The sequence below is a fragment of the Neolamprologus multifasciatus genome, chromosome 6 (genome assembly GCF_963576455.1).
Source record: "Neolamprologus multifasciatus chromosome 6, fNeoMul1.2, whole genome shotgun sequence".
NCBI lineage: Eukaryota > Metazoa > Chordata > Actinopteri > Cichliformes > Cichlidae > Neolamprologus > Neolamprologus multifasciatus.
The window spans coordinates 30,002,428-30,029,718 of NC_140444.1; the positions used below are offsets into that span (position 1 = coordinate 30,002,428).

Below are 27,291 nucleotides of genomic sequence, written 5' to 3' on the forward strand. Positions count from 1 at the left end.
GGTCTAGCCGTGTAAAGTCAAGTTAAGAAAGAAGAAATAAGTCCTAAGTTCCAATTACACCGGTTTGTCTACTTGCAGGCCAAAGTGGTATGTTTGTTTATATTTTGTGAATTTTATATTGTAATATGTTTAATGCTGAAATATAATTTTCTTGTACATTTGTATTCACCAGTTCTACGGTGTACCTGTGTACGTTAAAGAAGCACAGTAAACATCAGTAAAGAAGAACTCTCGTGTCTCTCGTGTATGTGTACAAGCCAGCATACATAGATATAGTTTTTTGCTTCGTTTTTTTTTTATCATAACTGGTAAAATCCAGTAGTTTTATTTGTATTTGACCTGCCTTTTTCTCCCCTATACACTGATAAAACTAATGGTATCTCCCAAAGTCAGCTAGCTATCTAACAGTACTTCCACAATATCCCAAAATATAGTATTTCGGGATGAAAACATTGTTAACTTTAAAGTTGTTAAGGCGTTCATTGCATCGACCAGCAAGTTAATCCGAAGGTTAGCACAGTAACAGTGGATTTACGACCTTGACTGGATTTTAATTAAGGAACCAGGCTGCCTTCACAAGATCATTTATCCATTAATTTATTCATCCACTTATTTATTGACAAAAAAAAAAAAAAAGTTTTATAAATGTTCTAAGTGGGGACCTCACAAAAGTGCTTTTTCTCATAAAAGCTCTCTGGGCTCTACCGTTTCAACACTCATCCGGGACTGTAGCAGTCTACTGGCAAGAGAGGTGCTGAAAGGAGGAAAAAGAGGAGACCAGACAAAGGGAATGAGAGGAGAAAAAGAACAGGTGTGTGTGCTTTAATGGTTACTTTAACCATCACATTACTGTATGAGATTTCTGATTATTGAAGAAAGAAAAAAGCTCTAGGGCCCATCAGACACTTGTTCACAGGGGTGTGATCCACGCATGGGCAGACTCGTTTCAGAGGTGCCAAGACCAGGAAGGTTTACAAATGAAGCACCGGACACATTTTACAACAAAGTTATTTTACTGACACCATATAAAAATGTACACACAAAACAGGACTCAAATAAAGTGCATCATCCCGTTTGCTCCCCTTAAACTATGAGCATCACAGACCCTACTGGCTTTCAGACACATTAAAGTGACCCGAGGAGCCGTCACCCGTGAACAGGTGTGAAACTGCAACACGCTCCAACACGTTCTCACTCCCAAAGTGAGACACTCCAAAAACATTTTGGAGTGAGAACGGGCTCGAAACTGAGCAGGCGCAGTCCAGCTGCAGCTGTTTCTACGACAGAACACAGCTGTTGTGCTTCTTCAGCGAGGGTCTCTTCCTAGCTCGGGGACTAGGTACGGCGTCTCTGCGTGTCCACGCCGCGGGGCTCAGTCGTGGCGGCAGGTTCACCTGTTGCAGCAGCGAGCTGAACACCCCGACCGCGTTTCTGCCCGTGCTCGCGGACGCCTCCACGAAGTCTGCACCCCACTCAGCCTCCACCGTGGCCATGGCGTCACAGGCAACCGGCGCTCGACCTTCGCTCTCGGTCAGATCCGCTTTGCTGCGGACCACGGTGATGGGCACGCTCCTGCCGCCGCCGCGCAGCTCCAGAATCTCGGCGCGCAGTCGACGCACCTCCTCGAAGGAGTCGGGCTCGTCTGCCGCGTACACCAGGGCGAGGGCGTCGCTGTGTCGGATGCAGAGCTCCCGCATAGCCGGGAACGAGTAGCTGCCGCTCGTGTCCAGTATCTCCAGCCGCATCTTCTCCTCAGAGCCCGCGGTGTCATACTCGAGCACGTGAAGCTCCTCGACAGTGCGCGTGTACTTGTGCTCGAATCCGTCGTGGAGGAATCGGTGGATGAGCGCGGTCTTGCCAACCCCCGCTGCTCCCAGGAATACAAGCCGGACCGTGTTGGGACGCCCTGACGGAGACATCCCGACGATCCCGGTGCACGTGCAGCTTTATGCAGCTTCATGCGGCCAGGCTATTTATAGGCTGCTCCACCGATACGACCCCACCCGGTCGTTCTCCGCTCAAAGTCGCTCAAGTTCAGACTCTGAAAGCCACGGAGCACACCCGATTTGGCAGCATGGAAACATAAATGATTTATGGATTTAATGTCTTTTCAGCGCTTATGTCAACATGTGTGAAAGAGTCGAACACGTGCGTTTGTTTGCAGCGTTTGTGAGTCATGGAACTCAATGCCAGTGTATTTCACAGGAACCCGGATATCATAAATCATTTCCACAACACAGTCCACAATAGTGTGCATACAATAACAAGCTTCTGTCGAAGCTTTTTAGTTAATTTACAACCCATGGTTAACCTTTTTACATCCCACCATTGCGTTCGCTTATTTACTGCAATGATCCTAATCCCCCTTTTTTTTCTTTTTCTTTTTTATTAATGGAACAATGGGGATGCTATACCTTTCTGGATCCTCATCGTAAAATGTAATTCTTGCAACACTCTACTTCCCACCAGCAGAAATACAGCTCTGGCAGTGAGCAAGAACCCCCACCTGCTGATCAAACCCTGTGTTTGCAAAGGGTGGCCAATCAGAAGAAAGCTGGCTAAAAAAAAAGCTAGGAGGGAGCTGCAACTTGTTACTTGACAGAGGATGAATTAAGGGACTGCTACAAGGCCCAGTATAAAATAAATCATGATTCTGAACTGCGAAGAAGTTATTTTGATTTTCCTATCTAAAAGAAGCATGTAAGTCCCATTTCAGGTTCAGTGGTCAAACTTGAGACTTAACCACAGTGAGTCTGTCACCAGTAAATCTTCCCCTTCCCAACTAAATGTGTGCACCGTCTTCTGCTCGGTGATTACACCTTTGCTTTTGAATTATTGGCTCATTTCTCTCATTCCTTTGACTCAACATTTCCACCCACACCTGAATTTGTTATTGTGGCCACAACCTGAAGTCTGGTGGTAATAATAATAATAAAAAAAAAAGTCATACGTGCAAACAAGGTCCTGTCACGTGCAGTTATGTTTACACCATGTGTGGAAGGTTTTTTTTTAATGACAGTCCTGCCACAAAGACCCATTGTTTGATGCAAATACACATGCTCTATAATCTGATGATTAAAGCGCACTACCTGTAATTAAAAGCGCTGCTGGCCTTCCAAAAGAAATCTGGAAAGCATCAGGCTGCCCAGTGGTAACTGGCTGTGCGGACCTACCAGCACCACCCTGAAGAAGCTGTCAGTGGTGTGATGATGCGAACACATTGACCTCACAGCAGGTGGCTGGCATGAGTAGAATTTATGTGATGCAAGTAATGGAGTTTAGAAAACTATACCCACTAGATTTTTTCTTATGAAGCGTGTAATTACTGTCACGAAGTCATGGGCGTAACATTGCTGAACATTGCTGAACATTGGGGGGGGGGGGTGTCAAGATCTCTGTCTAAATAAATAAAAAAATCTCGGTAAATTCCCAGATGATTAAACATGCAACTATTCTGCTGGTAATAACTGAAATGAGTAAAGAAAATCAACAGCCTATTTATGCAAGATAATTCATAATTTTATTTATATTGGCTGGGTCTGATTATTGGGGGGTCATAACCCCCCTAACTCCCCCTGGAAATTACGCCCCTGCACGAAGTACAGAACTAAATTCTCCGCCTGTGTCTTGCTGACTAGCTCTGTCTGGCTGGACGTGGCTATCACTTGGTAAATAGGTACTGCGATAGCTTGTCATTGTGCACATGTATTTGGGTGAGTGCATTTGCTTCTCTTATCTGTACCCTTGAAGAAGTGTATGCAGTAATATAAAGGAGCAAATAAGATGGGAACAAACTGTAAAAACAGAACCAGCCAACCTTGAAACTGACCTGAGGCCTGCTGGAACTCTTGTACAAGTGGTTGCAGCTTTAAGGGGGGTTCTAAGTGCTTTGGGTCATTCCAGAATGTGGGTAAATCCATATGGTAGCTGCGAGGTGTGAAACACGAATTAATACAACAATTTAGAACAACAACAAAAAAAGTAGTGTGGAATTTCTTTTACACACTCAGCTTTTGTGCATGAAAACATTTTCAGATTGAAAGATGGCTTCACTGAAACATATTCCAGAAAGCTGGAAGCATGTATTACCCTTCTGTCTATCCATTTTCTTCTGCTTATTTAAGTCAGGGTTGTGGGAAGGAGGAGGAGCTGGAGCCTATCCCAGCTGCCGTGGGCTGAGACACTGGGTAGACTCTGAACAGGTCACCAATCTGTCATAGGGCTAAGACATAGAAACACACAACCATTCACACCTATGGGAAATTTTAAATCACCGATTAACATAATTCCTCACAGAAAGGCTGCGGCCAGGTGATGGATTTGAACCCAGGACCTTTGGATTATGAGACAATGCACCAGAATACTGCTCCACATAATCACCTAAAATATAAATATAAATATAAATGTTGCCAGGGTAACATTTGCCTTAATGCACAGTTATAATAATTATTTATCTTAATTAACAATATTAATTAAGGTTATAGTTTAAGCTAGGAATAACAGAAGTGCCCATATACTTTGGTGATAAAGTGAAAATCAGTTTTAAAGCATTTTTAAATGATGTACACTAGATGGCAGCAGTAGACACATTAAAAAAGCATTGAGACAGTTGGAGTTGCAATTAAAAACTGGGAAGTTGCTGCTGTCGCAAGTATGTGATCTGTGCAGAAGTGACAGCAAAGAGTCATCGATATGTTACACAGGAATCACGGGTATAAATAATGAAATCGACAACGGCTTCATATCTTACAGTAGCTGACCCTTAAACAAAGTCTGTCCTGTCTCAGTCAGAGAGGCACATTAAAAGAAAACGTTTTCATGCAGTTTAGATGAATCTGAAGTGTGTCAACTGTGGGCTTCGCCAAAACACTGGCATCTGCTGTAGTCCTCTGATATATGTGTACATGTTTAGACATCCTTGTGAGGACAGAAAATTGCCGTGCTACTGTACTTGTGGGGACCAACAGTCACCTCTCCCCACGAGTTTGAAGGCATGTTTGAGGCTCAAAATGTGGTTTTAGTGTCAGGGTTACAATTAGGTTATAGTTAGATTTAGGCTAAGGGTTAGGGTTAGGCATTCATTTTAGATGGTTAGGGTAAGAGGCTGGGGAAGGCATTATGTCACTTAGATGCCCTCACTAAGACATGAAAATGAGTGAGTGTGTGTGTGTATTTTATTATGGTTATGTTTTTTTACTTCAAGATTCATAAAAGATTTAGCGTCCTTTTATGAGTTTGCATAAAGGGACACTGCTGCTAGACATAGTGTATGAGAACACTGTCATTGTGAGTGTGGTACATTCTAGTGTTAGCATGTTACTCAAGAGTTCTCCCACTGGTATGACTATAGACACATTACATAATTTATCCTAAAAAAAAGAATATATATATATAATAAAATGAAAAACAACTGTTCTTACAGTTTTCTCAGGATGGTAAAACACTGTCCCATTTCACTTTGAAGAGTTTCTTTATCACGTTTATTGCCCAGGAGAAATCTGTCCTATAACTGAAGGACAAAGAAAACCTCATTCCTGCTTTGTCTTCACTTCTGTTCATTGCTCTGTCCCTCCGCTCCAGTGCCATGTGAGCTTTTTTCTGGCAGGAGGATTTGGCTCAAACCCGACATGTGCTTTCTATTAAAGACTTTGTGCACACAGACTGAAAAAGGCATGGGAGGTTATCATATTACCGTGAGCACAGTGGACGCTCCAATCCATTTAATAAGCACTCAGGCTTTTAATTTCCACAGTCCTCATGTAAGTGTGTCAGAAACTGTGTTTGTAGTTACACAGGGTAGTTCTGTTATTACAAGGTTTGCTGGGATTATTCAGCAATGTGTGTTCCATCTTTCAACAGTCATCTTCCTAAAGCCTCGTTCCTGCATTACTTGTTGCCATGGCAACACGCAGAGACCCTGCAGTGAAAGATGAAAGATGATCGTTCGTCTGCTTTTGCGTGTTTTCAAACATGCGAGGTAAGTTTTGCACCCATTATAGCGTTCGAGAGTTGAGATTTGGTCTGCAGAAGAGAGAAAGTGGAGTAGGTTACCTCCTTCTTGAGCTCGGCTGCCTTTCTCCTCTACCGTTTTGGCTCAGTGCAATCTCAGGGGGACGTGATGCAGGCTCTTTCTTCCTTCTCCCACACACTACAGCATTTGCTAAATAGCCTCATCAGAACAAGATGGTTGGAGGAAAAAAAATCTATGAAAAGAATAATAATGTAGGTCCGCCGTCTTTTCTGTTTAGGTGTAACATGAAGAAACATGTGACCCAAATGCTGAGCTCAGTTGTTGCACAGATAGATCAACTGAGCCCTGTTATTGATCCATATGCACAATTTAATAACAATAAAAACAGCATTATTAAGTATTATCAGGTTTATCTTTTTCACTATGTGCATTTTGTTCAATCTCTCGACTCGAGCTGTTCAGTTTTAAAGTTACATCTATCAAGCGGATTCCTGTAAAGGGACAGGATGACTTCTTGCTCCCAGAGTAGCTATCTTACCTAATCATGTGATCTGCTCTCACTTCCGTTTTCGGACTTGTTTTTATGGGATCAATTCAGTTATATTACGGGCAAGATTAGACCAGAGGCTGGGAACTTGTGAGGCTGTACTTTGAGCATGCTCAAAATGAAATTGTAAGCCCACTACCATTTTGCAGCAGCAGAGCCAAGGGGTGGCCATATACACCTTATAGAATGTCTAGTCACTGCACACAATCATCATGATTGGAATATGACTGAAATGATCCTTTAAAAAAGCAGAACAAGGAAGTGAGTGCGCTTTTGCAGCTCACATGATTAGGCAAGACAGCTGCTCTGGGAGCAAGAAATCGCAGGTGCAACCTTAATACTGAATAACTTACAAGTTATTGTAAGCACATTGTAAGAACTTTGGATTGAAAGGTCGTCAGGCAGTGAGGAAGCGTGTGGTTTCACACATCACATCCAGTTTAAATAACTCTGAAAAGTCATTTCTGCCCAAGGCTTCATAAGGAGATATCACTAACCCTTTCATCAAGGTTCACCACTTATAACTTTTATACTGTCCATGTTTCTACAGTTATCATTCCCATCAATCCTCTTCCGCTTATCCTTATCAGGGTCACGAGGGGGCCGGAGCCTATCCCAGCTACCATAGAAAAAAATGTAATACTACAACCAACAATTTAAACTGCCATTAAAGAATTTAGTGTTGCATTGAAAAAGTTATTATAGGAGTTCTCATGGTGTAGTCCTGCCCAAACAAGCAAGGGATAAAGATATTTTGGCCTACATCAGTTTGCCCCACATAAAATAAATGAATGTCATATCGGTTTCTGTAACACTCTAATTGGCTGTAGATGGAAGCAGATGAACATGTAGATGGAAGTTGGTGTGAATCTTTAGAAATAATCCCTTAAATCCACAAATGCCCTCTCTTTGTGGAGCTGACCCTTTCAAGTAAAATCAACCGAGAGAAAAACAAGACGATCCACTGTTGAGAAGGTAAACTTTATTGGACTTTTCACTTGATTGAAATGTACGAGCATGAAAGGGAAAAGACAGAATACTCTATGAAAGGCACAGCCAGAGAGATGACTCCACCATTGTGTTTACACACCAGCAGCAGCAGCAGCACAAAATCCAAGGCGGACACTTCATCACCACAAACATGTGCTTTTAACGTAGTTCAAAAAGGACGCTGTAATATTGTGCTCATTTTTGGGCGCTGTGTTAGAACAGCTGGAATTAATGCATCTTTATTTATATGCATTTGTGTGCGTTTGAGTGCGTTGTGTGTCATTATTGTGCTAAGGCGACTCCTTCACTCGGTGAGTGAGTTTCGAAGCTCCTTTCAAACTGTTTTTATTTTATTCACCGAGAGTGTACAGGCAAAAAAAAGACACATCTGCCAGCCCCTGGCTCTGTGTTTCTCATGGTTACTATGGTTTCAATAATTGAGTGACAAAAAAAAGAGCAGTATTTACAGCAGACGCGTGTAAATCAGTAACATTCCTCCATCTGATGAGCATTATGCGTTACACTTTGAACGAGAATAGGAGATGTAAGCAGCGTATAGAGGCAGCGGGACAATTAGCGGGAGAAGGTTTGAAGGTTAGATACTGCGAGTTATGGGTTATAGTATTCAACACGTTCATTTACACCAGTAGTTACCACAGACAGGCACAACTTATAACAATAACTGTCCTGACGGTTATCAGGTACGGCATGTGTAAAGTTTAAGTGGGAGTGAAAGAAATACTGTGCAATCACACTACAATGCATTCAGTTAACATCAAGTCGTTGTAAATCCAAGCCTCCAGTACAAAGACCAGTAAGATGAGATCATTACTGAGCAATTTTTAAAAAACAACAAAAACAAAACACCTTTAGCACTTTGGTTCCTCTCGTCAGCGTCATTTTTCCGCCACCCATCCAAACAAATTCAGAAATGCACACACGCACGAAAGAAAGAACTGCTACCTACACTAACTACCTCTAGTTTGAAGCATAGTGGAGAAGTCCAGCTGTGCTTTCTCAATATTCCCAGAGGGTGGCGCTCTCCAGGGAGTCTGCACTCGCCTTGAGCCCTCCAGCGTGATCCCCTTTGAGATACTTCCCCCTCAGAGTACGAATGGCCATCTTGTTGAGGTCACAGAACTCGAGCAGGAACTGGACAGGCGATGAGTCGCCGCACACAATGGCTGTGCCATCTCCAAAACACCAGTGCTTCCCCTGGGAGTCTGGACAAACAACACACTTAATGAGGCTCGGCAGACACACAGTACACATATATAAGTATATCAATTTGTCAATTCATTTTAGGAATTCAAGGAAAAGATATTTGACATCATTTTATTTAAATGTTTAAAATACTTTGGGATCAGAATTTGCTGGCCAACAATACAATACTAGATGAAAAATAATGCATCATACTGGCTCCCTGTCAAGCCTGAGTATGATGGTTCAAATGGGAGATGGCCCCGGGTGAGTGATCCATACAGCTATAATGGCTTTCCCATTAGATGCTTAAATATTGACTTTCCCTTAAGCAGGGTGGGGTTGAAGAGGGTTGGGTTGTGGAGAACACTATTTTAAACACCATGGCAAACATCACCGCATTCATTAGAAAATCAAATCAAAGCCACGAGACAAGAAAATAGAAGCATTGTTTATTGAACGATCTGAATCTGATACAGGCTCTTTTGCTACAGAGGTTTCAGTCAGCTTCTTTGTCTCATTCTAGCACAACTGCTGTGTGGTGTAGATAGCTTCAGTTATATTAAGTATATCTTTGACAAAATACTAAATATAACTGCACATTTCTTGTTATCCACATTATTCAAATGCATTAACTAGTCTCACATAAGTCACGTTCTGTGACTTCTAGTAAGAAAAAAACAGTATGACCTGCCAAAACAACACATTGCATCTAGGTGACACACAATTTTACTGTTTTATTCAAACAGTCACCCACCTTTGAAGGAGTAAGCACCATTGTGGAACTCCAGCTGAAAAACATCGTAGGATGCTCGGTTGGAGTCTAGGGTTGCCGTTCCAGCTTTTCGAGCCCCGATGAACCCGTGCTCCCCGCGGAGGACGATGATTGGACGGTTGATGAGCTTCATCAGGAACTGTTCGGCCTCCCCTGAAGTGAAAAAAAGATTAAGGTTGGACCAAACTACTCTGGGGCTCGTTTCATAAAAGCACCTTACGCGGGTATATGGGGGCATTAGAGGACGTGGCATAGGTAACTCGAACATCTGCGGAGGCACCATCAATGCTGAACCATAACATCTTTTTTCACACATATTACATTTAATATGTTGATATGATGTGCATCAAAGCCTTTTTTGGCGAAAACGTTGTATTTGGGAATATAAGGAGCATGGCTGACCTGCGCTGTCAATGGTAGCAGCCAGCTGCCCGTTCTTCTTAGCAGTCACATACTTGCCGTTGGCTGCACGGATACACACACGGCCGTCACGCCACTCCAATTCAAAGTAACTATTGGCAGACCTGAAACACACCCACACAATAAACAAGCCAGTTATTCCACTGAATGTTGGTTATGCATGAAATAAAATGGGTGTTAACCAACATTCAACATTATATGGTGTGTGCGTATGTGTGTTGTTACTTGGTGGAGGCAGTGCACTGCAGTCCTCCGGTAGCTGTGAGTGTCCAGTATTTTCCAGCAGCGGTCCTGAAAGCACACTTCCTGTCCTCACGGCTCATCTCCAGCTGAAAGACTTCCTGGTCCCCTTCCTCGTCCTGATTGGCTGACAAATCCATGCCTAGAAAAGTGGGGCAGACTGCTGTCAGCTTTCATTCTTGTCTCTGGATGTCAGAAACTTTCAAACCCTTAAATTTATGAACTTTCTTCCGAGAGACTCTTAAAGCCAGAGGATATCTCAAACTCACAAAGATCTGGGCCTTACTGCACCCATTCAGTGGATTCACCAGTCCTGAATGGGACTAGATAAAAGAAGAAGAAGTAGATGTGGTCATGTGAGCAGAGTAACAATAAAGTAGAAAGTTTTTCCTCATCATTAAATGTTTCATTGATCAGTTAGAATTCTAATGTGTGGAGAACATCTCTGCTTATGATCCATTTGTCAGCCTGCTGACTCAAAACACGTACACTCCAACTATATGCTAAAGATTTGAAACTCAAAAGCAAACCATTCAAATCAAGTGCTGTGTAAAAACAAATGTGTGTGTTACATAACCATATGTTAACACGCCTTTGGGAAAACACTGCTGATCCAGTCAGCTGTTCCATGCAGAATCGTCTGCTGCTGATCAGGGGGATGACCACTAAGTTGGAGCCATGTTTGAGGTCAAATGACAAGTGCCACTTAAATGTTCCCCACTTTAAGCTGTAATTCGTTTCACTTCATCTGCAAGGGGAAATAGCTACTTGAGTTCACCCCCGATCTGCTGTTTTTGTCTCCCTTTTTCTTTGTTTTTTGCTGGACAACTATATTAAAGTGAATTAATTGTTTAAAAAAAGGCAGCCATCTGCAAATATAGGCTCTGAGACTAAAACCAAAACAATGAGCTAAATTGTAGAGCTGAAAAATAATTGTGAGTTCATCAAAACAAGAAAGAGTTCACCCATAAATCAAATCATGAATTAAATACATGTGCTGTAATGATATTTGTCTAAGCTTTTTTGGTGTGAGTTGCCAGTTTTGCAGATATAAGTGGTTTTCCTACAATATAATGGAACTAAATGGCACATAAAATTGCCAAAAATACATTTTATAAATTCAACTGCAATGTATTTTACATAAATCATGACATGGTTGCTCAGAACAAATCCACCAACCTTGTAATGAACAATTGCATGAAGGGTCTGGTATTCCACCATATCCCTCCATAGAAGGAATCGTGTTCTTACATATGAGGAGATGTTAGTGAGACCGTGATCAGATTTAATGTATTTGGATATTACGTTTAAACCAAGCATGAAAATGGAGAAGAAATGTGATTCAAGTAACCGTTTACATAGAAGACAAATTACAGAGAAACAGCAGTTCTCTAGGCAAAAATGCCTTGTTGATGTCAGAGTTCAGAGAAGAATGGTCAGACTGCTTCAAGCTGATAGGACAGCAACAGGAAGGGCACCTCTGGACTGTACAGCAGATCTCACTGAGTGCCAGTCTTGTCAGCTAAGAACAGGAAACTGAGGCTACAATTTACAGAAGCTTATCAAACCTGGACAACAAAAGACTGGAAAAAGCATTTCTTACTCTGTTGAGTTTCAATTTCTGCTGCAACATTTGGATAATTGGTTCAGGATTTGATATAAACAACATGAAAACATGGATACATTTTACTGTATATTACTGGCTCAGGCTGGTGGTGTAATGGTGTGGTGGATATTTTCTTGTCATACTTTGGGCCCCTCAGTACCAACTGGCCATTGTTTAAACACCATAGCCTACCTAAGTATTGTCAGGTAGGCTAAAGGGATGGACCATGTCCATCCCTTTATGTCCGCAGCATACCACACCACGTCACAAAGCTTAAACCATCTTAAACCGGTACATGGAAACAAATTCACTGTACTCAAATAGCCTCCACAGTCACCAAATCTCAATCCAGTAGAGCACCTTTGGGATGTGGTGAAATGGCAGAGCCCCATCATCTCTGCAACCCACATCGAGACAACATATTTTGAATACCAGAAGAAGAAACGTGTTAATATGTTTGAATATGAACTTAGCACGAGTTTATCACATCTATTGATAGGGAAAAATGGTTCCAGACAAAGAGCAAAAAGATTTGACCAGTAGATTTCTTACAAAGACACGAAACTGGACTCAGCCTCCCATTACATAAAAGAGTTGAGAGAGTAAAAATGTCTCTGTCCTCATTACTGACACCCAAGCTGCCAGTTAACAAAATGCTTGTGCAATGCCCATATTGAGCCCACTGAACCATTAGTGGTTAGTACAAATGCAGCAGCACTGTTATTTCTTTAACAAAGAAAAGAAATTGGGATGAATTATAAGTCCAAGTCCCCTGGTCTTGCTTTCCATCAGCCTTTCAATTATGGTCATAATTTAGGTCACAAGTCACTGCCTTACATACACTGACCTCATTCAAGAAAACCATCCTCTATTTCCCTTGGTATGCTCTCTGTCTGTCTCACACTCACTCACACACTGATAAATCTGTGTTAATGTTGTGCACAGAATCAATTAGAGACCGGGAGGCAACGAGACAATGGGGTTGCATGTGGGATAAAGACCTACATTCAGCAGACCTGTGTAAGGCACACCTCGCTCTTTGTGGCCCGCGTTCTCTGCCTCTCCACCATTTTCCCATTGTCTCCAAAGCAAATCTGCCCTCGTTTTCTGTCTGTTCTGAGATAAAGAACGATGCACAGCTGCAGACTAAAGCTGACCCCGGGCCAGCAACCACAGAGCAGGGGTAGAATTACTGCAGGAAAAATGTTAAACTGGCAGGGACTGCCCCCCCCCCCGCTCCCCCCAACAACTACCAAAAAAAGGGGAGGGGAGGGGGCGATAATGAAAAACACATGGTGTGGGAGGAAAATGAGCTAACGGGGGTCTCTAATTCTGCTCTACTTTTTCACGCAACAGCTGCCTCCTGCTGTGTCCAGCTATGCGGTGACCTCAGGGTGAAACTGCATTTCTTTTACTTGGTGTCTCTTGGGTCAGTGCAGCTGTACAGCCTCACCTTGCCTTGTGGAGACGTTTCTCTCGTTGCCTGCAGTCAGCACGACCTGCGCGTGGCTGCGCTCCAGGCCGAACTGTTCATCCTTTCCCACCCGGGTGCTCCTCCCAGACTTCATAGTGCCGGTGGGGCCTATGGGGGCCAGGTAGCGACCGTTACAGTCGCGGAATGCCACTTTCCCGGAGTGGAACTCGAGCATGTAGCCGGTATCCTTGTCCGTTGCGGTGGACAGGCTGCCGTCGTTGCGCAAAAACCGGTTGTCAGAAGTCTCGAGGTGGTAGCGCTGATCGCGGTACACCAGGGTCACAAGCGAGTCGACCCCCCAGGGGACATCCCGATCTATTGACACCTCCTGCCGGGCGCTCAGGTGGGCGAAGCGCTTGCGGGCGAAGCTATAGAGGTTGACCTGCGGGTGCACGGCCAGGTGCATGCTCCATCTCTCCGCCGGCGAGGCGGTCTGCGCAAAGCAGGTGATCCGGTCCTCGCTGCCGCCGAGGAAGCGGCCGTAGGGCTCGGACTGCAACGACCACCGCCCGTCCTCGTGCACCGTTATGACGAAGCGGCAGTCCCGCTCGCGCGTCTCGCTGTCCGCGGTAACGTTGCCGTCTTTGTCCGTGGCGAGGTAGCGGCCCAGGTGGGACAGGAGGAACACGGCGCTGTCGTCTTCCCCGGTCTGCTCCAGGGTCCATGTCTGCTTCTTCTTCAGGCTGCTGGCCGAGGCGTTGATTTTGAAGCCGAATGTTTCCGCAGTCAGATACTTGCCCTCGCTGTTGATGAGGCCCAGAGGGATCTGCAGCAGGTCCCCGTCGGCGCCGTTTGAGGACATGATGGCAGCTTGACAAGAGGAGCAAAGAAAGGAGATGCTGGTCTTATAGAGAGGGATAGACACACGGACAGAGGGAGGGAGAGAGACTGTGGGGGTGTTTGAAGGAGAGAGAGAGCTGCTGCTGATGGTGCTGATGGTGATCAGTGTCCCCTAACTGGGTAAAAATCCGGACTGGCTCGCTGGAGCTGCAGGAGTTGCAAGCTTGTGAGGTTTTTTTTTCCAAGGCAGTACACGCCCCAGATACAGATACAGGCAGAGGAGCTGGAGGGAGATGACTACAAACCACTCCACCCCTGCACTGATCTTCACATAGCCCCACACATATAACCAGTATCATCCACACCATCAGCACTAACTTTTCCAGTGCTCCTGGAGAACTCTGCTAGGTCCATGTGGATTCACCACCTAACAGATTTGGTATGTTTGTGCTGGAAAGAGGCAGAGAAAGGCCATTTTCTGACAATATCAGCATACAGAAGGCCAGGTGCTGGGATCTCTTATGAGTCAAATGTCCCCTCTGAATCTGATGTGGGGTAGTTTTTAGTATAATGTTCTCTTCCCCCTGTAGTTTTCACAAAATCTGTGCTGAATAAAATTACCAAACAAAAACTACTGAGTGTGGAACAATGCAAATATTGTGTTTTCACACATGAACATCGGAGAGATCAGAGACAAAAGTGCGAATTTACTCAGTTGTTTCCCTTCATTGAAATTCCACCCATTTTCCATCCTGTAGTCTGATCAGCCCTTCCGTCCTTCTCCCCAGTGCTTTGTCATAACTCCAGTCTACACATCCACCTTTATTTACTCTGAGAGAGAGCGAGAGCGATAACGGCGGGTGCTTATCCTTACCCTCACGCCCACTACCCCAGGAGAGCTTTCTAAGGTATAAAAAGCTCCACGAGAAGCTAAATGAAGCTTTTCTCTTTTCTTCTTCTTTTATTGTCCAGTAGTTGAACATATAATCGATGATGGTAATGGTGTTTTGATTTTGTACCGCAAAGTTATCTTCCTCACAGCTATAAGCCAGTGAAGTTTTCTCACAGCAGCTTTGCCTGTGTAGAGCTAAAAACCTTAATTCCTAATGTAATTTGAGGATGTAGTTGAAAGACGGGATAGTTCATGAACAGTTCACTTTGTATGCATACATTTTCAGTTACTTGGTTTTAATTTAGGGAGATTAGTGGCTTGCAAAGTTGTTGCGTGAAAAATTGGTGTGCTGCTGCGTCAGTAACCTGATAAAAATTAGGAAAATCTTTGACAACTTTTCACTTTAAGCTTTTGATCTTTGATAACTGTAAAACAAACGGAGGTTTCTGATCGTTATCTGGACAAGACGAGCATTTTGATGGCACTACTTTTGCATCCCATGCTTGGATCTTTATTTATCATTAGTTACGGCTTATATAGATAAAATAATTAGATAATTGGTTATAAATCGCTAAAACGAGTAGCACGATATACCCTAAACAAAGAGAAGGGGTAGCAACAGAGGAAAAGAATCCCAGATTTGCCCCACCAACAACATTGTCCAATGAAATGAACATGTAGGATAAGCAAATCATGAAAAGTATGGATTTTATATGAGCTTGTGCATATAGTTTGAAGCGGGAGGTTGTGCAGGACATGAAACCTGTGCTGGGACACAGCCTGCAAAGTTAGTGCGGAGGTGGGATATCTGGGGGAGAGGATATCTAACAGCTGGGACTACATCGCCCCCATCTGGCTTTTTGGAGAAAAGCAGCGAGGACAAGAATCTCGGAAAGAAAAAAAGCAAATTCATCAAGTTAAGGAGAGTCTGGGTGTTTTTCATTACCTAACAGTAAAGTCCTTGAGTCTTGGTAATGAACACTGAGTTGTGTATACTTTTGAAGTATAATGCCTGGTTGCCTGTATTTTAGATAGCTCGTGGTGAGAAAGTGTAATGAAGTATAACTCAGCTTGCTCAAATGATACAGTATTTACTACTCAAGTAATGTGAAGCATGGGTTTTTGGTTCACGGGGCTCACAGTGCTGCGTTCACCCCCTTCCCATTTAATCACGTGTCAGATCATCAAACAAATGTTAATATTAGAAAAAGATAATCAAGATTAACACAATATTTTATAATTATTATTTCATTTTTCAAGAGAAAATGAAACAAACCTACCTGGCCCTATTAAATCATGAATTACCGGGGTTAAATTTCAATTCCACTAGCCAGAGCCAGGCCTGATTACTGGCAGAAGCACTGAATCAAGTTAAATGACAAAATGAAATAGACTAAAAGATCTCATAAAACAGCAGCTGAGAAACAAAATGATTGACAACTATCAGTCTATGGTGCTACAAATTTACAATTTACACCATTCACAGGCAGAAAGGTTTTCTATCAGGGAATTTTCCTTTCATCCCTTTATTTGGATAAAAACAGAAATTCTCTCTTGAGAAGGAGAGACTCCAAAGGGAAATTTTGATATTTAAGATCATTGTTTGAGGACACCGGGCATCATGGTGGTCCAGTGGTTAGGACTCTTGCTTCAAAGCAAGAAGTTGGGTTTGAATTCACTGGCTGGTAGGGGTTGTTTCTGTGTGACGTTTGGATGGTTTCCCCTGATAATCTAGTTTTCTCCCACAGTCCAATGGTAAATTGACCATACCTGTCTAGAATATACCCCCTTTGCCCTGTGACAGCTGGGATAGGGTCCAGCTTTAGTAGTTGTTGACCAAAATGAAAAGGCATCGTGGATGGTTTGTAGGAAGTTTGAAGTCTTTATTTGATTACAAACTATGTGATAAAGTCAAGTTATTCAGCAGACATCTGCCCCTCCCTGAGCCTGGTTCTGCCGGAGGTCTCTTCCTGCCACGTTCATGTTCAAAGTGAGTCATCTGATTGTTTTCTCTGTATCATTGTGTTATTGTATTTTTTTGTATTATTGCAGGGTATCTACCTTTCAATATAAAATGCCTTACAATGACTGCTGTTGCATTTTTTGGTGTTACATAAATAAAATTGAAATGAATTTTAATTATACCATAATCATCTCTGTGTATATGAGCAAAATAGGTGACTGGTTTTATTCTAAAGATACAGACTGGTGAAGCTCTCTAAGAAAAAACTACAGCTGTACGATTAAATGGGTTACAATGAGTTTGCTCTCCCTGAACAGAAATATGCTGGTCTGCCTGGTTGTGTGGCGCTGGGGGTCCAGCACCTGTGTAAACAGTATGAGAAAATGATACAGGAACATGGCCACTCAGCTCGCTGCAGAGTTTGCAGCAAAGAGGAGAATTTGAGGGAATGACAAAAAAAATGAACTCCTGACAGTGGACATACAAAAGAGAAAGATTTGATCAGGTTTTTCCAGTTCAGGCAAATATTCTGAACAAATCAAAATTACTCAGCATCAGAGAGGCTGATACATGTTTGATGTTAAGACAACACCCCTGTGTCTTCTATAAGGCAATAGGATTATTAGGTTCTGTCAGTTATTCTCTAGTTTTTCTGACTTTTTCAAACTGAGCTCAAAGGTTACTTTTACATCCTCATCCCCTTGACTCATGCTATATGGAACCAAGAATGGGTTCGAACAACTGGACTTCAGAATGGTCATATCTGGCCAACTGAATGTCTTTGCAAAGTGATAATAGAAGTCGATAATAATGCTATATTGGATATCTCAAGTTTTTTAGATCGTAAAGGAGTAAAAATACTGTTACTCTTTAGTTTTAAAACGCACGTGAAGGTTTTGCGCCTTTGTATATCCACTATGATGCATTACAGCGATGTAAGCTCTAATGCACAAGTAAAAACTAACACACTTCCATCTGTTAATCATCTGTTTTGTAAATTATGGAGGTTTTTTTTGGTCCACCCCAGATAGGATCAAATTGGGCTGTATGTGTCCCACGGACCTGAATGATCCTGGGAAGAAGAACCCACTTTCAGCCCCTCCTTGTAGCACCACTCCGAGAGCAGCGGGCAAAACACTACCTGGGCTGTGCTCTATCATGGTAAACAAAGCTAACGGGTACAACCGGCCGATATTTTCAAAATAAGTTTCTTGTTAAAAATAGTGCGTTGCCCTTCGTTTGAAATCGAAGCGTAGTTTGCCAACTTAAAACACATTATTTCATAAACTACCATTAAATTAAGATAAGCATCACGCGTCACGTTTACTATCTTCTATCACGCGTTTACGTTTTTATTTTGAAGACGTCCTCATAAAGTTCCGGCGCAGCTCGGGTTTTTTCTTGGTAAATTGACATCGCTGGTTAACGGCAGCCTGGTTGCTAGACGACTCAATCTGCGACGCCGATGAGAAATCAGTAACCTCTGTACCGAAAGACAGCAGCATTTTAACAGTTTTAAGGAAGCTATGCTCTACAGCCCACGTTACCGTATGAACTGCTTATTATTAAGGAAAGTTAGCTGTCCCAAAACACGTAAATTCCCAGTTGTAGCATAGCTAGCGTCTCTTTTGTTGCCCCCTGTGTATTTCTTAGCAAGAGAGGAGGCGACGTGAAGTAAGATTTGGGAGTTGGGAAAAGATGACCGATTTAGAAGTGGGAAAAGTCGAGTTTTCCAACCTAACATAACATTTATTTACTAGCGATGTTCAGTGCCAATGCTAAGATGTCTCTTCAGGCGAGTGATGTCCAAACAGATGAAGACTACGAGGAGCTGGTGAGTGTTCTGATCTGGCTGGGTTAAAGATACAGCTGTTTACTTAAAACTGACTTTACAGTGGTTCTTTTTGGTATTGCTTATTAAAAGCCTACAAGGTTCCATAATTTAAAGCCATGGTAGTTTATGGCAGTTGTTTTCAGCACTTTTGACTTCTCAATCAGAGGGGATTTCCATCTTAGTATGGGTGTCTTACGCCTCCTAGGTTGAGGATGGCTTCTCGCTCCCTGCTGATGTTCCAGTAAAGGTAAACAAATGGACTCGTGAATCTAATCTGTGACATGATGATGATCACATCGTCATGTCTTTGTTTTTATGGCTGGGATATTTCCTTTGCTTTCGACGCGCTCTTCCGCATGGAATCAGTTTCATAAATACTCCTGTCATCTGCTTTGCCCCCTTCGTGTTTGTCCTCTATCAGAAAACGAAAAAGAAAGTCTCTTCTAGCAAGCCTCCTCCTTCTCCAGGTGAGTCCTGTTCGGCTGCACTGTAGGTAGTATTTTCAGACTGGGAAAACCCACCTTGAAAGTTATGTTTGCTTTTGTATTTGTAGGGTCTCCATACCTTACCAGTCTGAATGTGAATCACAGGAGAGCAGCAGTGGGTGCTTGGAGACTACCAAGGGCCTCTCTGGGGGACACCAGATTGGACACTCCCGGGGAGACTGGCCCAGCTCGCCTTACTTCCCTCAGCAACGGCCTTGGTAGGTGTCATGAAGGCACAACAAGCTCTGTGAATGGTGCCTACATAAATACATTCACAGTGAATGGGTTTATCTGCTTGCTTGAAATGAAACAGTTTATGGAAGGCTGTACAGCAAAAACAAGGAGGTAAAGGGAAATATAGGTTTGCAGTGATTTCGTCACATATCTGAACTTAAATGCATTATTCATGCTCTGCAGCGTGTCCTCGAAAAGTGTGAAAAGGCATGAGTCAGATGCAGTATTGACTCGTGTTGGAACAGTTTGTGTAAGCCAAACTTCTTTTTAATGTTTATTAGCGCATCATCTAGGCTTAAAAACAAGCATGGTACAGACATCTATCACTGCGTTATTAAAAACAATAGAAATCTGCCAAATGAATCAGGAAACCGGAGCACGTTGACAAGTAGCCTCTGTCTGTTTCTCTTTTTCAGATGTGTCTCAAACTCTGAGATCAGAGTGTGACGCCACACCGGAGCTTCTCATGCAGACCCTGAGCACGAGGAAATCCAAACATCTCCGCTCTGCTTCCAACGGTGAGAGAACGCGTTTGTGTATCAGACTTAGAAATGGAGCGAAGAGGGAGACAGAGCTGAAGGTCAGATTTTTGTGCTGAACAGGAGACGCTTAAAAAAGGAAAAATACTGGCTGTGAAGGGAGTATGATGTGATATTAGTGCAGTCAGTGTTGTTTTTCACAACTTACAAAGCCAAGCATGTGTTGTCTTCTTTGTGAAATCATTTACGTTCTCCCATCATTTGCAGGTTTGACTTTAGTTACAAGTGATTTCATGAAGAAGGAGGACATGTACGATGAGATCATTCACCTCAAGAAGGTAAGGAGTAACACAATCACACGTTAAAACAAGACATGCATGCCTGCACATCGGTGTAGTGACTTTTCCATCTCGTTTTTGTTCTTCTTCTCAAAAAGAAAAATATGTTTTTACATTTTTCTTCTTTAATTTAGTCAGGCTTCTTTAAAATGTAAATCCTTATGCACTTATTATATGTTTGAGTAGTCACTGGTGCTGTTCTCCGCAGAGCCTTCATGAGCAGAAATCTGACAACCAGCAAATGAAAGCCAAACTACGACGCCTGGAGGAAGATAATGCCAAGAGAGAGAAACAGATAGAATCACTGTTGGATCCCACTAAGGTAAGAACAGAAAATTCTTTGTGTGTAGTGTTTTTTGTCAAAGAAACGAAAATGATGGAAAAAAAAACCCCCAACTGTGCAATGTTTTTCCTGTAGGGATCTGAATATACGCGTAGTTTGGTAGATAGGAAAAGAGAAGGGAGCGTGGTGAGTATACCCAGTGGGTTGGTGAACATGCCGGGAATAAATGTAATTTTTAGGATGTGTTTATAACAAGAAAAGCTGATCCTCTTTGTCAAGGTTATCAATGGACTGAGGCAGAGGATCCTAAAGCTGGAGCAGCAGTGCAGAGAGAAAGAAAACGCCCTGAGGTAATGCCGTCCTCCACCTTTGCCTCCGTATGTTTGGTTTCTGTGTAAAACAGAATGATGCTCATCTGATTTATTTATTTATTTTTTGCTTGTTCAGTAAACTGCAAAGTGAGCTGAGGGCCACCAACCTGGAAGAACTGAAGATTCGAGTCAAATCATACTTTGAGGAGGTAAAATCAGTCCCACTTTGCCCACTGTGAGCTTGGTGGTGTGTAAAGGAGTTCAGTAAAGTGGGTCTGTCTGCCTTTCCTTTTAGATCCAGAGACTGAGGATGCTTCTAGAAGCAGCTGAGAAAAGGTGACTGACACACGCGTGTCTGAGTGTAGCCGAGTTCAGGAGAATCACGGATCTCCGTCGTCATCATTATAAAAGGTTAACGAATAAACAAGTACATTTCTGGCATTGAGACTTCCTTTCCTGCTCTGTTGCAGCTGTCGAGCCGAGAGCAAATGCTCCCAGAGGCAGCAAAAAGCTTTGAGCTCCACAGTTCACCGTCTGACTGAGAACCTGGAGCAGCTTCAACAAGAGAACGTGGCACTCAGAGAAGAACTCAACACTGACAGTCCTGCTGGAGGAGCCAAAGGTTTTTTCTCGCACGCAGTGTTGGGAAGGTTACTTTTAAAATGTATTCCATTACAGAATACAGAATACATGCCGCAAAATGTATTCTGTAACGTATTCCGTTACGTTACTCAATGAGAGTAACGTATTCTGAATACTTTGGATTACTTAATATATTATCATGCTGTTAACAACTACATGAATGTTCTATTGCTGTGATTTATTACTGTTACTGAAGGTCCGCGGCTCCGAACCGTAGTAAAGGGACCTCTGGCTAATACGGTGGGTTCTGTGTCAGGCTCGTAGCTGAAAACTAGCTTTACTTTGTTGTCTGGGTCAACTTTGCTAGCGAGAGACAGAGAGAGGCGTTGAACCGCTGCTCCAACGGAACTTATTGTTTTTGGAGGAAAACACGAACACGGTGTACAGTCGAGTCTTAATAGCTTACTTACAACTGGGCTCGTCAGGCACTCTTCTTGGCTGCAGTGGTTATTATTATATTTACATGCTTCCAGCTCCCGTTTTTGCTCGATGACAGCTCGTACTTTTCCTTTTTCTCCCTCCCTCGCTCACAGACACATAATGTGTATGGCAGTCCATTCTCCCTGCAGCACGGACTACACTGCCTATGATGCTACATTCTTTAGAGCTATACCTGTAGCATTCTGCCTATTAGCTTAGCACAACAACAACAACAGGCGCTCTCTCACCCAGGAAACACGCAGAGAGAGAGCGTCACCCTGTAACCATGGCAACCGTAATGCCGCCACCTGGAACAACAGAACATAGCTGTCAAACAAAACCCAAACAGGCCTGACCCGCCACAATATGAAACAGGGAAGTACCGCCGTGTAATCCATTTATTTCAACAAAGTAACTGTATTCTAAATACCACCTTTTTAAATGGTAACTGTAACGGAATACAGTTACTCATATTTTGTATTTTAAATACGTAACGGCGGTACATGTATTCCGTTACTCCCCAACACTGCTCACACGCCACAACATAGTGCTGAAAAAACCAGCAAGAGTCAGATATCAGTGTAAAACGCCTACAATAAAACCGAGAGGAGTAAAAAACCAATGATACTGGAACCAGTCTGTTCTATATGTTGATTTAGGGTTCCGTTAAAGGAGCTTGTACTAGAAACATGCCTTCCATTCTCCTACTAAAGCTCGCTGCTATAAAACAATTGTATTGTTTTTAAATCCTAATTGGTTAATACAGTTTAACTTTATGATCTGCGTAGGCTGCCATTGCTGATTACATTCCAGCTAACATTAAGTGCAATGCAAAGACAAAGGAAACAAAGGAATTGGTATTAGTCTTTACATCTGTGCTGTTGGGCGAAAGGGGCAAAAAGTCCTTGTGGTCATGGATGCAGGCAGCTTCCAGAAGACTCAAAAGTTGTAGTTTTTAAGCCACAACTAAAACCAAATGCTGTGCCTCCAATTAAACACACAAGGAGACTAAATGCACTTTGGTCACAAGTGAAAATCCTGGAGATCAAGAGGATGGTCATGAAGTGGTTACAGTTTTCTGCTGTGTGCTGTAATGTTACTGAAAATAGTGTGTGTAATGATGTGTCCCAGATTACAGAGAGTGGAGTAAACAGAGACTGTTGAGACGGCTGTTGGAGGTGGAGAAGGTGAGAGGAAGCCGTAACCAGTTGTTCATGTAAACACGAGCAGTTGCCTGCCTCTGTTTCTAAGCTCGCAGCTAACAGACTCTCTCCTCCTGTCAGAGGCTGGAAGACAGCAAAAGACACGCCCAGTCACCAAAGAGCACCATCCTATTGGATAAGGAAGTCCAGACCACACTCACTGAGAGTCTGGCGTTTACCATGGCAACAGAGGCAGTGATCTCCGGGGGAACGCTCACTGATGAAAGGGAGGAGGTTTCGGAGTTGAGGGAACGCTCGAGCCAATTGGAGGAGGAGAAAATGGCACTTGAAGAGTTGCTGTCAAGTAGAGAGTGAGTGACGAACAGCCTGAGAGTGCTCAGTTAAAAAACAAAACACTACTTCTAAATGTAAAAGTCTAATAAATGAATAATCTGAACCTACCACATTATTACATCTGTAACAGCAGCTGTTAATCTGTGTTGTCTGTGGTTCCAGTGATGAACACAAACAGCTGAAGACTGAAAGAGAAAAACTAGAGAAAGCGACAAAACAGTGGAAAGCTGAACAGAAAAAACTACACGATGAAGAGAGACGGCAGCATAAGTACACTTTCACTCCTGCATTTGGTGTTTGACATGGATGTGATTCAGTGTGTCCACACTTTTCTTCAATTTGCATTGTTCATAACATTGATCATTGTAGTTTTAAGTTAAAAGCCAAGTGTAATTTCATTTCAAGTCTTAAGTAATAGATACATATGTAATAATAATAATAATAATTATTATTATTATGATGATTTGCAGGTGGGGTTTGCTTTTCATGCAAAGTTGTGTTTATTTATTGCTTTGCACGCGTGTGTTTTGTGTTTCCCAGACAGGAGTTGAAACAGTTGCGAACTCGGATCCAAACTCTGGAGGAGGAAAACAGTAAACTTGCACAGGCTGAGCTTTCCTCTCTTCCTCCCACATTGGCAGAGGAGACTCGGGGCAGCACAGGTGTGAGAGAGGGAGAGGAGAGGGACACGGGGAGCAAAGAGGAGGCAGAGGGAGGTGAGGAATCAGTCACAGGTGACGGAGAGGAAGAAGAAAAGGAGAAAGCAGCATTAGACATTCAGATATGCTGGAGGGAGCACAGAAACAGGGTATGTAACACGCTTATGCAAAGGAAGTTATTAATATCTGATAGAAATGTTATGTAAAAAAATGTCTAGACACTCTGGCCCAGATTTCTCTTTCTGTCCATATCCGTCCTCTGCATTCTCTTTTAAGGACACAGTGATGCTGCAGTCAGCTTTAAGAGGCCACCTCTTCAGAGACTCACAGCTGAAGGAGCTACCGGAAGATGCACTGAATCAGGTTTTACCCACACGCCTCCATGCGATGCACTCATATCAAGCCGTACTTGTAAAGCATTGAGAACAGTGTACTAATAAAAACAATAAATGCTACTTTTCATGGATACTTGAAGACTCATGTATGTTATGTTAAGGTTAATTTTAGCATAACGAGTGCTGATTTTGTTTTTCTAATGCTGGATAATGATCAGCAGGTGTGTGAAGTATTTTCAGCAATGAAGGACTTAAATGTAATTTTGTTTTTCTTTCTTTTTTCCCTTCAAACCTAAACAAAAGGGGAAAAAATTGATTAAACCAGAAATTACTTGTGTGCTGATGTCTTTACTTCCAACAATCCTACTAGAGATCATGATGTCCTTAATAAGCCAGAGTCGGCGTTGCAGCTAACACAAATAACCACTAGGTGGCTCTAAAAAACATTTTTTTTGGTGGGTTGGCTGTAAGCTTTTGTCCCTGCTGAACCTTTCTTATCTCTTCCCCCTTTTTTGCTGTTTCCAGGTTGAAAAATCCTCAAACTTCAGCGATGAAGCTTCCTCCGTTGGTGACACGCTGGATGATGACGCCTTGACGACGATACAGTCGGCGTGCAGGGGACATCTGGCTCGATGTAGTCTTGCACGAGAAAGGTGACTCATTTAGGCACTGAATTAAAAAACAAAACAACAAACAAACAGTCAAACCAAAGAAAAAAAATCCACAATTGCTTGTTTGCGTTTGCGTGTTAGGTCTGTGCCTTCTTTAATGGAAAACAATTTTCCCACACTGGCACCAAGAGGAAGTGCATTACCACACCCACCCAGCAAAAAAGGTGAGGTTCTCGCCATCTTTTAAAAATTGTTTATATGCAAACACATCCACGGCAAACTATCAAAATATTAATCAGAACACAGCAAAAAACCAAACAAAGTCACAGCTCTCCATCCATCTTCAGTTCTGGGATAGGGGTTGATGCACCCCAACACGCTGTACAAATGTATTCAGTGCCTCCGTGCTACACTGTAACTACTCAGTGCTCAGACTTCATATTCACTGATGTATGCACCTCCCTGCTCTCAGGTTCCAAATCACTTATGATTCCTTCCGCCCGGCACTGCTTTGAGTATTGATGGATTTCGCTGGAGCAGTAATGTAATACTATTGTGCCTGTCTGCTCAGCACCAGCAAGGGCACCGTCTGCCTCAAATAAAATAAAGACTTAAGAGGGCACTCAGCGGACCTTCACACCACTACTGCCTCTACTTTACTAGGAGTAGAAAAGACTGTTTAGGAGCTTAAGAACTGTTTAAACAGAGACACAAATGACAAGAAGAAAAAAAAAGAGTTTGGAAGAATATCCCCCAAACTCTCTGCAAGTAATTCAATGTTAATTAAACTTTACAGAATTATATTTAATGCGCTCACGTCAAGCGATCGCAACATCCGCGATGACTCAGGTGTGTCGCAGCTTCCCATCAGCGGAGCCATCACACAAACGATTGCAGGGATTTGACTGTGTCATACTGTGATGCAGTTCATTTCAGCGCCGAAGTAGAACCATTTTTTCCTGTTAAATGCCAAAATAGGAAATCAGATGATGACGGTGATTAATTACGAACAGATCAAATGAGCGTGAACTTTCCATGTGACTGAACCGCTCTGTGAATTATCCTCAATCCTTCCTAAGCAAGAAAGTTAGGAGTTCTCTGAGAACATTGTGCGAAGCTGTTTCTGTTTCAGGAGTCCTGCCTTCACATCTGTCTGCCCTAACTGACTCCCCCATTACTTTCCCCGCCATCTCCCAGAGTATTGAGCATGTCACAGCATGCTTGTGCATAGAGCAAATCAGTGATGTCAGCATTTTTCCCCCTATAATCTTACAAGGATGCCTCTGCATTTGATACCTCGTAGGCTTCACTGAGAGAGTTTAACCTGCATCGTTCCAACTTCTTTTCCATCTGAGAACACGTGCTTTCTTATGGATCTTTACAGTGTGTCGTATTGTGTCATGCTTCACTGGGTACATTGTAGTTATATTTTATAAGTTGTAAAGGACAGCCTCCAGTGAAGCTGATGTTTTTTACCATCTTCATTTGATGTTTTTAATAATGTGGTAAAAGGCCTATCATGAGCAACATGAACTCCCTCGCTGAGCAGTTCTAGATTCCTACAGCCAGGGTTTTATTTGTTGAAAAGTTTAGTCAATGCCACGAGAGAAGAAATGGTCCATATTTAAACGCATGCTGTTAGCACTATATCATCTGTACATGTGTCTCTGAGGGTGTGGCTGAATGGCATTAATTACTCTTTGCTGTTCTGTTAATAAGATGCTGCATCTCTCAGTGATGATGGTGAAGAGGAAGGTGTAAAGAAAAATACCCGGCCTGCGTCTAACATCTCTGCCTCCAGGAAGACGCTCACAAAAGGTCAGACAGAGGTCACAGCAAGTTATTTTACTGTATCCTGTGTTTATTTCTTTCATGGCCTTTGTTCTTAAATGTAAGTGTTGAAGGTAATTATAGATGAGTGCGTTCACACACCTATAAACATGCGTGCTGTATGTCTCCTGCAGCCCAGAGCGAGTCTCGTGACATCGATGAAGACGCCGCTTTCTATTCTGATGATTCTGATGACATCATCGTGTCTCCGTCACGCCCATCGAGAAGCTGAGTAGTCACTAAGTATAGTTACTGAGTATAGTTACTAAGAAGTTTAACTTCTTACTGAACCTGCAAATAAAAGCTGGGTTGTTCCAATAATGTTTGTAATATCAATAACAATATTCACTGTGTAACACGAGCTGCTCCCATGCCAATGCCAATAACAGGAATATTCTCAGAATGTGTCTCAGTGTTGATGTAAGGTTATGACATGTTTTTTTTTTTTTCTTTAATCAGACAAGAACATAAAACGA

At 42.7% G+C, this 27,291-nt stretch overlaps 3 protein-coding genes and 1 long non-coding RNA gene across 6 annotated transcripts in view; 2 read left to right on the forward strand and 2 right to left on the reverse strand.

Moving 5' to 3' along the window:
* Positions 1-27,291, forward strand: part of LOC146517286 (uncharacterized) — an 85,685-nt gene that overhangs the window by 3,065 nt on the left and 55,329 nt on the right. The gene's annotated exons all lie outside the window — the stretch shown is intronic.
* Positions 625-3,983, reverse strand: rasd3 (RASD family member 3). The gene has a single exon (XM_085161647.1). It carries the CDS (start codon positions 1,917-1,919, stop codon positions 1,278-1,280), a length of 642 nt encoding a protein of 213 aa, XP_085017773.1. The 5' UTR covers positions 1,920-3,983; the 3' UTR covers positions 625-1,277.
* On the reverse strand, positions 7,484-14,268 carry LOC146517288 (fascin-like). Its single transcript, XM_085161643.1, has 5 exons — positions 13,203-14,268; positions 10,129-10,285; positions 9,886-10,007; positions 9,466-9,636; positions 7,484-8,731 (listed from the first exon to the last, which is right to left on the reverse strand). Exons 1-5 carry the CDS (start codon positions 14,023-14,025, stop codon positions 8,526-8,528), a joined length of 1,479 nt encoding a protein of 492 aa, XP_085017769.1. The 5' UTR covers positions 14,026-14,268; the 3' UTR covers positions 7,484-8,525.
* On the forward strand, positions 18,243-27,136 carry iqce (IQ motif containing E). 3 transcript variants are annotated; one of them, XM_085161631.1, is made up of 22 exons: positions 18,244-18,532; positions 18,619-18,692; positions 18,898-18,939; positions 19,114-19,159; positions 19,246-19,395; positions 19,828-19,929; positions 20,158-20,228; positions 20,437-20,550; positions 20,647-20,697; positions 20,791-20,861; positions 20,959-21,031; positions 21,118-21,158; positions 21,293-21,444; positions 23,016-23,071; positions 23,168-23,397; positions 23,543-23,650; positions 23,921-24,188; positions 24,316-24,402; positions 24,900-25,027; positions 25,127-25,209; positions 26,705-26,803; positions 26,950-27,136. In XM_085161631.1, the coding sequence occupies exons 2-22, from the start codon at positions 18,621-18,623 to the stop codon at positions 27,045-27,047; spliced, it is 2,142 nt and encodes a 713-aa protein (XP_085017757.1). In that variant the 5' UTR covers positions 18,244-18,532; positions 18,619-18,620; the 3' UTR covers positions 27,048-27,136. The 3 variants fall into 3 exon arrangements, with proteins under 3 accessions (XP_085017758.1, XP_085017757.1, XP_085017756.1); XM_085161630.1 differs by having other exon boundaries at positions 18,244-18,692; XM_085161632.1 differs by lacking the exon at positions 20,647-20,697 and having other exon boundaries at positions 18,243-18,692.

Excerpts from the sequence above, each read along its gene's own strand:
- rasd3 (XM_085161647.1), bottom strand. The coding sequence starts at position 1,919 with ATGTCTCCGTCAGGGCGTCCCAACACGGTCCGGCTTGTATTCCTGGGA.
- iqce (XM_085161630.1), top strand. The coding sequence starts at position 18,621 with ATGTTCAGTGCCAATGCTAAGATGTCTCTTCAGGCGAGTGATGTCCAA. Across the intron at positions 19,160-19,245 it reads CAAGCCTCCTCCTTCTCCAG|GGTCTCCATACCTTACCAGT; the intron begins GTGAGTCCTGTT and ends TTGTATTTGTAG. Across the intron at positions 21,032-21,117 it reads TCAAATCATACTTTGAGGAG|ATCCAGAGACTGAGGATGCT; the intron begins GTAAAATCAGTC and ends CTTTCCTTTTAG.
- LOC146517288 (XM_085161643.1), bottom strand. The coding sequence starts at position 14,025 with ATGTCCTCAAACGGCGCCGACGGGGACCTGCTGCAGATCCCTCTGGGC. Across the intron at positions 9,637-9,885 it reads TGCTACCATTGACAGCGCAG|GGGAGGCCGAACAGTTCCTG; the intron begins GTCAGCCATGCT and ends TTTTCACTTCAG. Across the intron at positions 8,732-9,465 it reads TGGTGCTTACTCCTTCAAAG|ACTCCCAGGGGAAGCACTGG; the intron begins GTGGGTGACTGT and ends TTGTTTGTCCAG.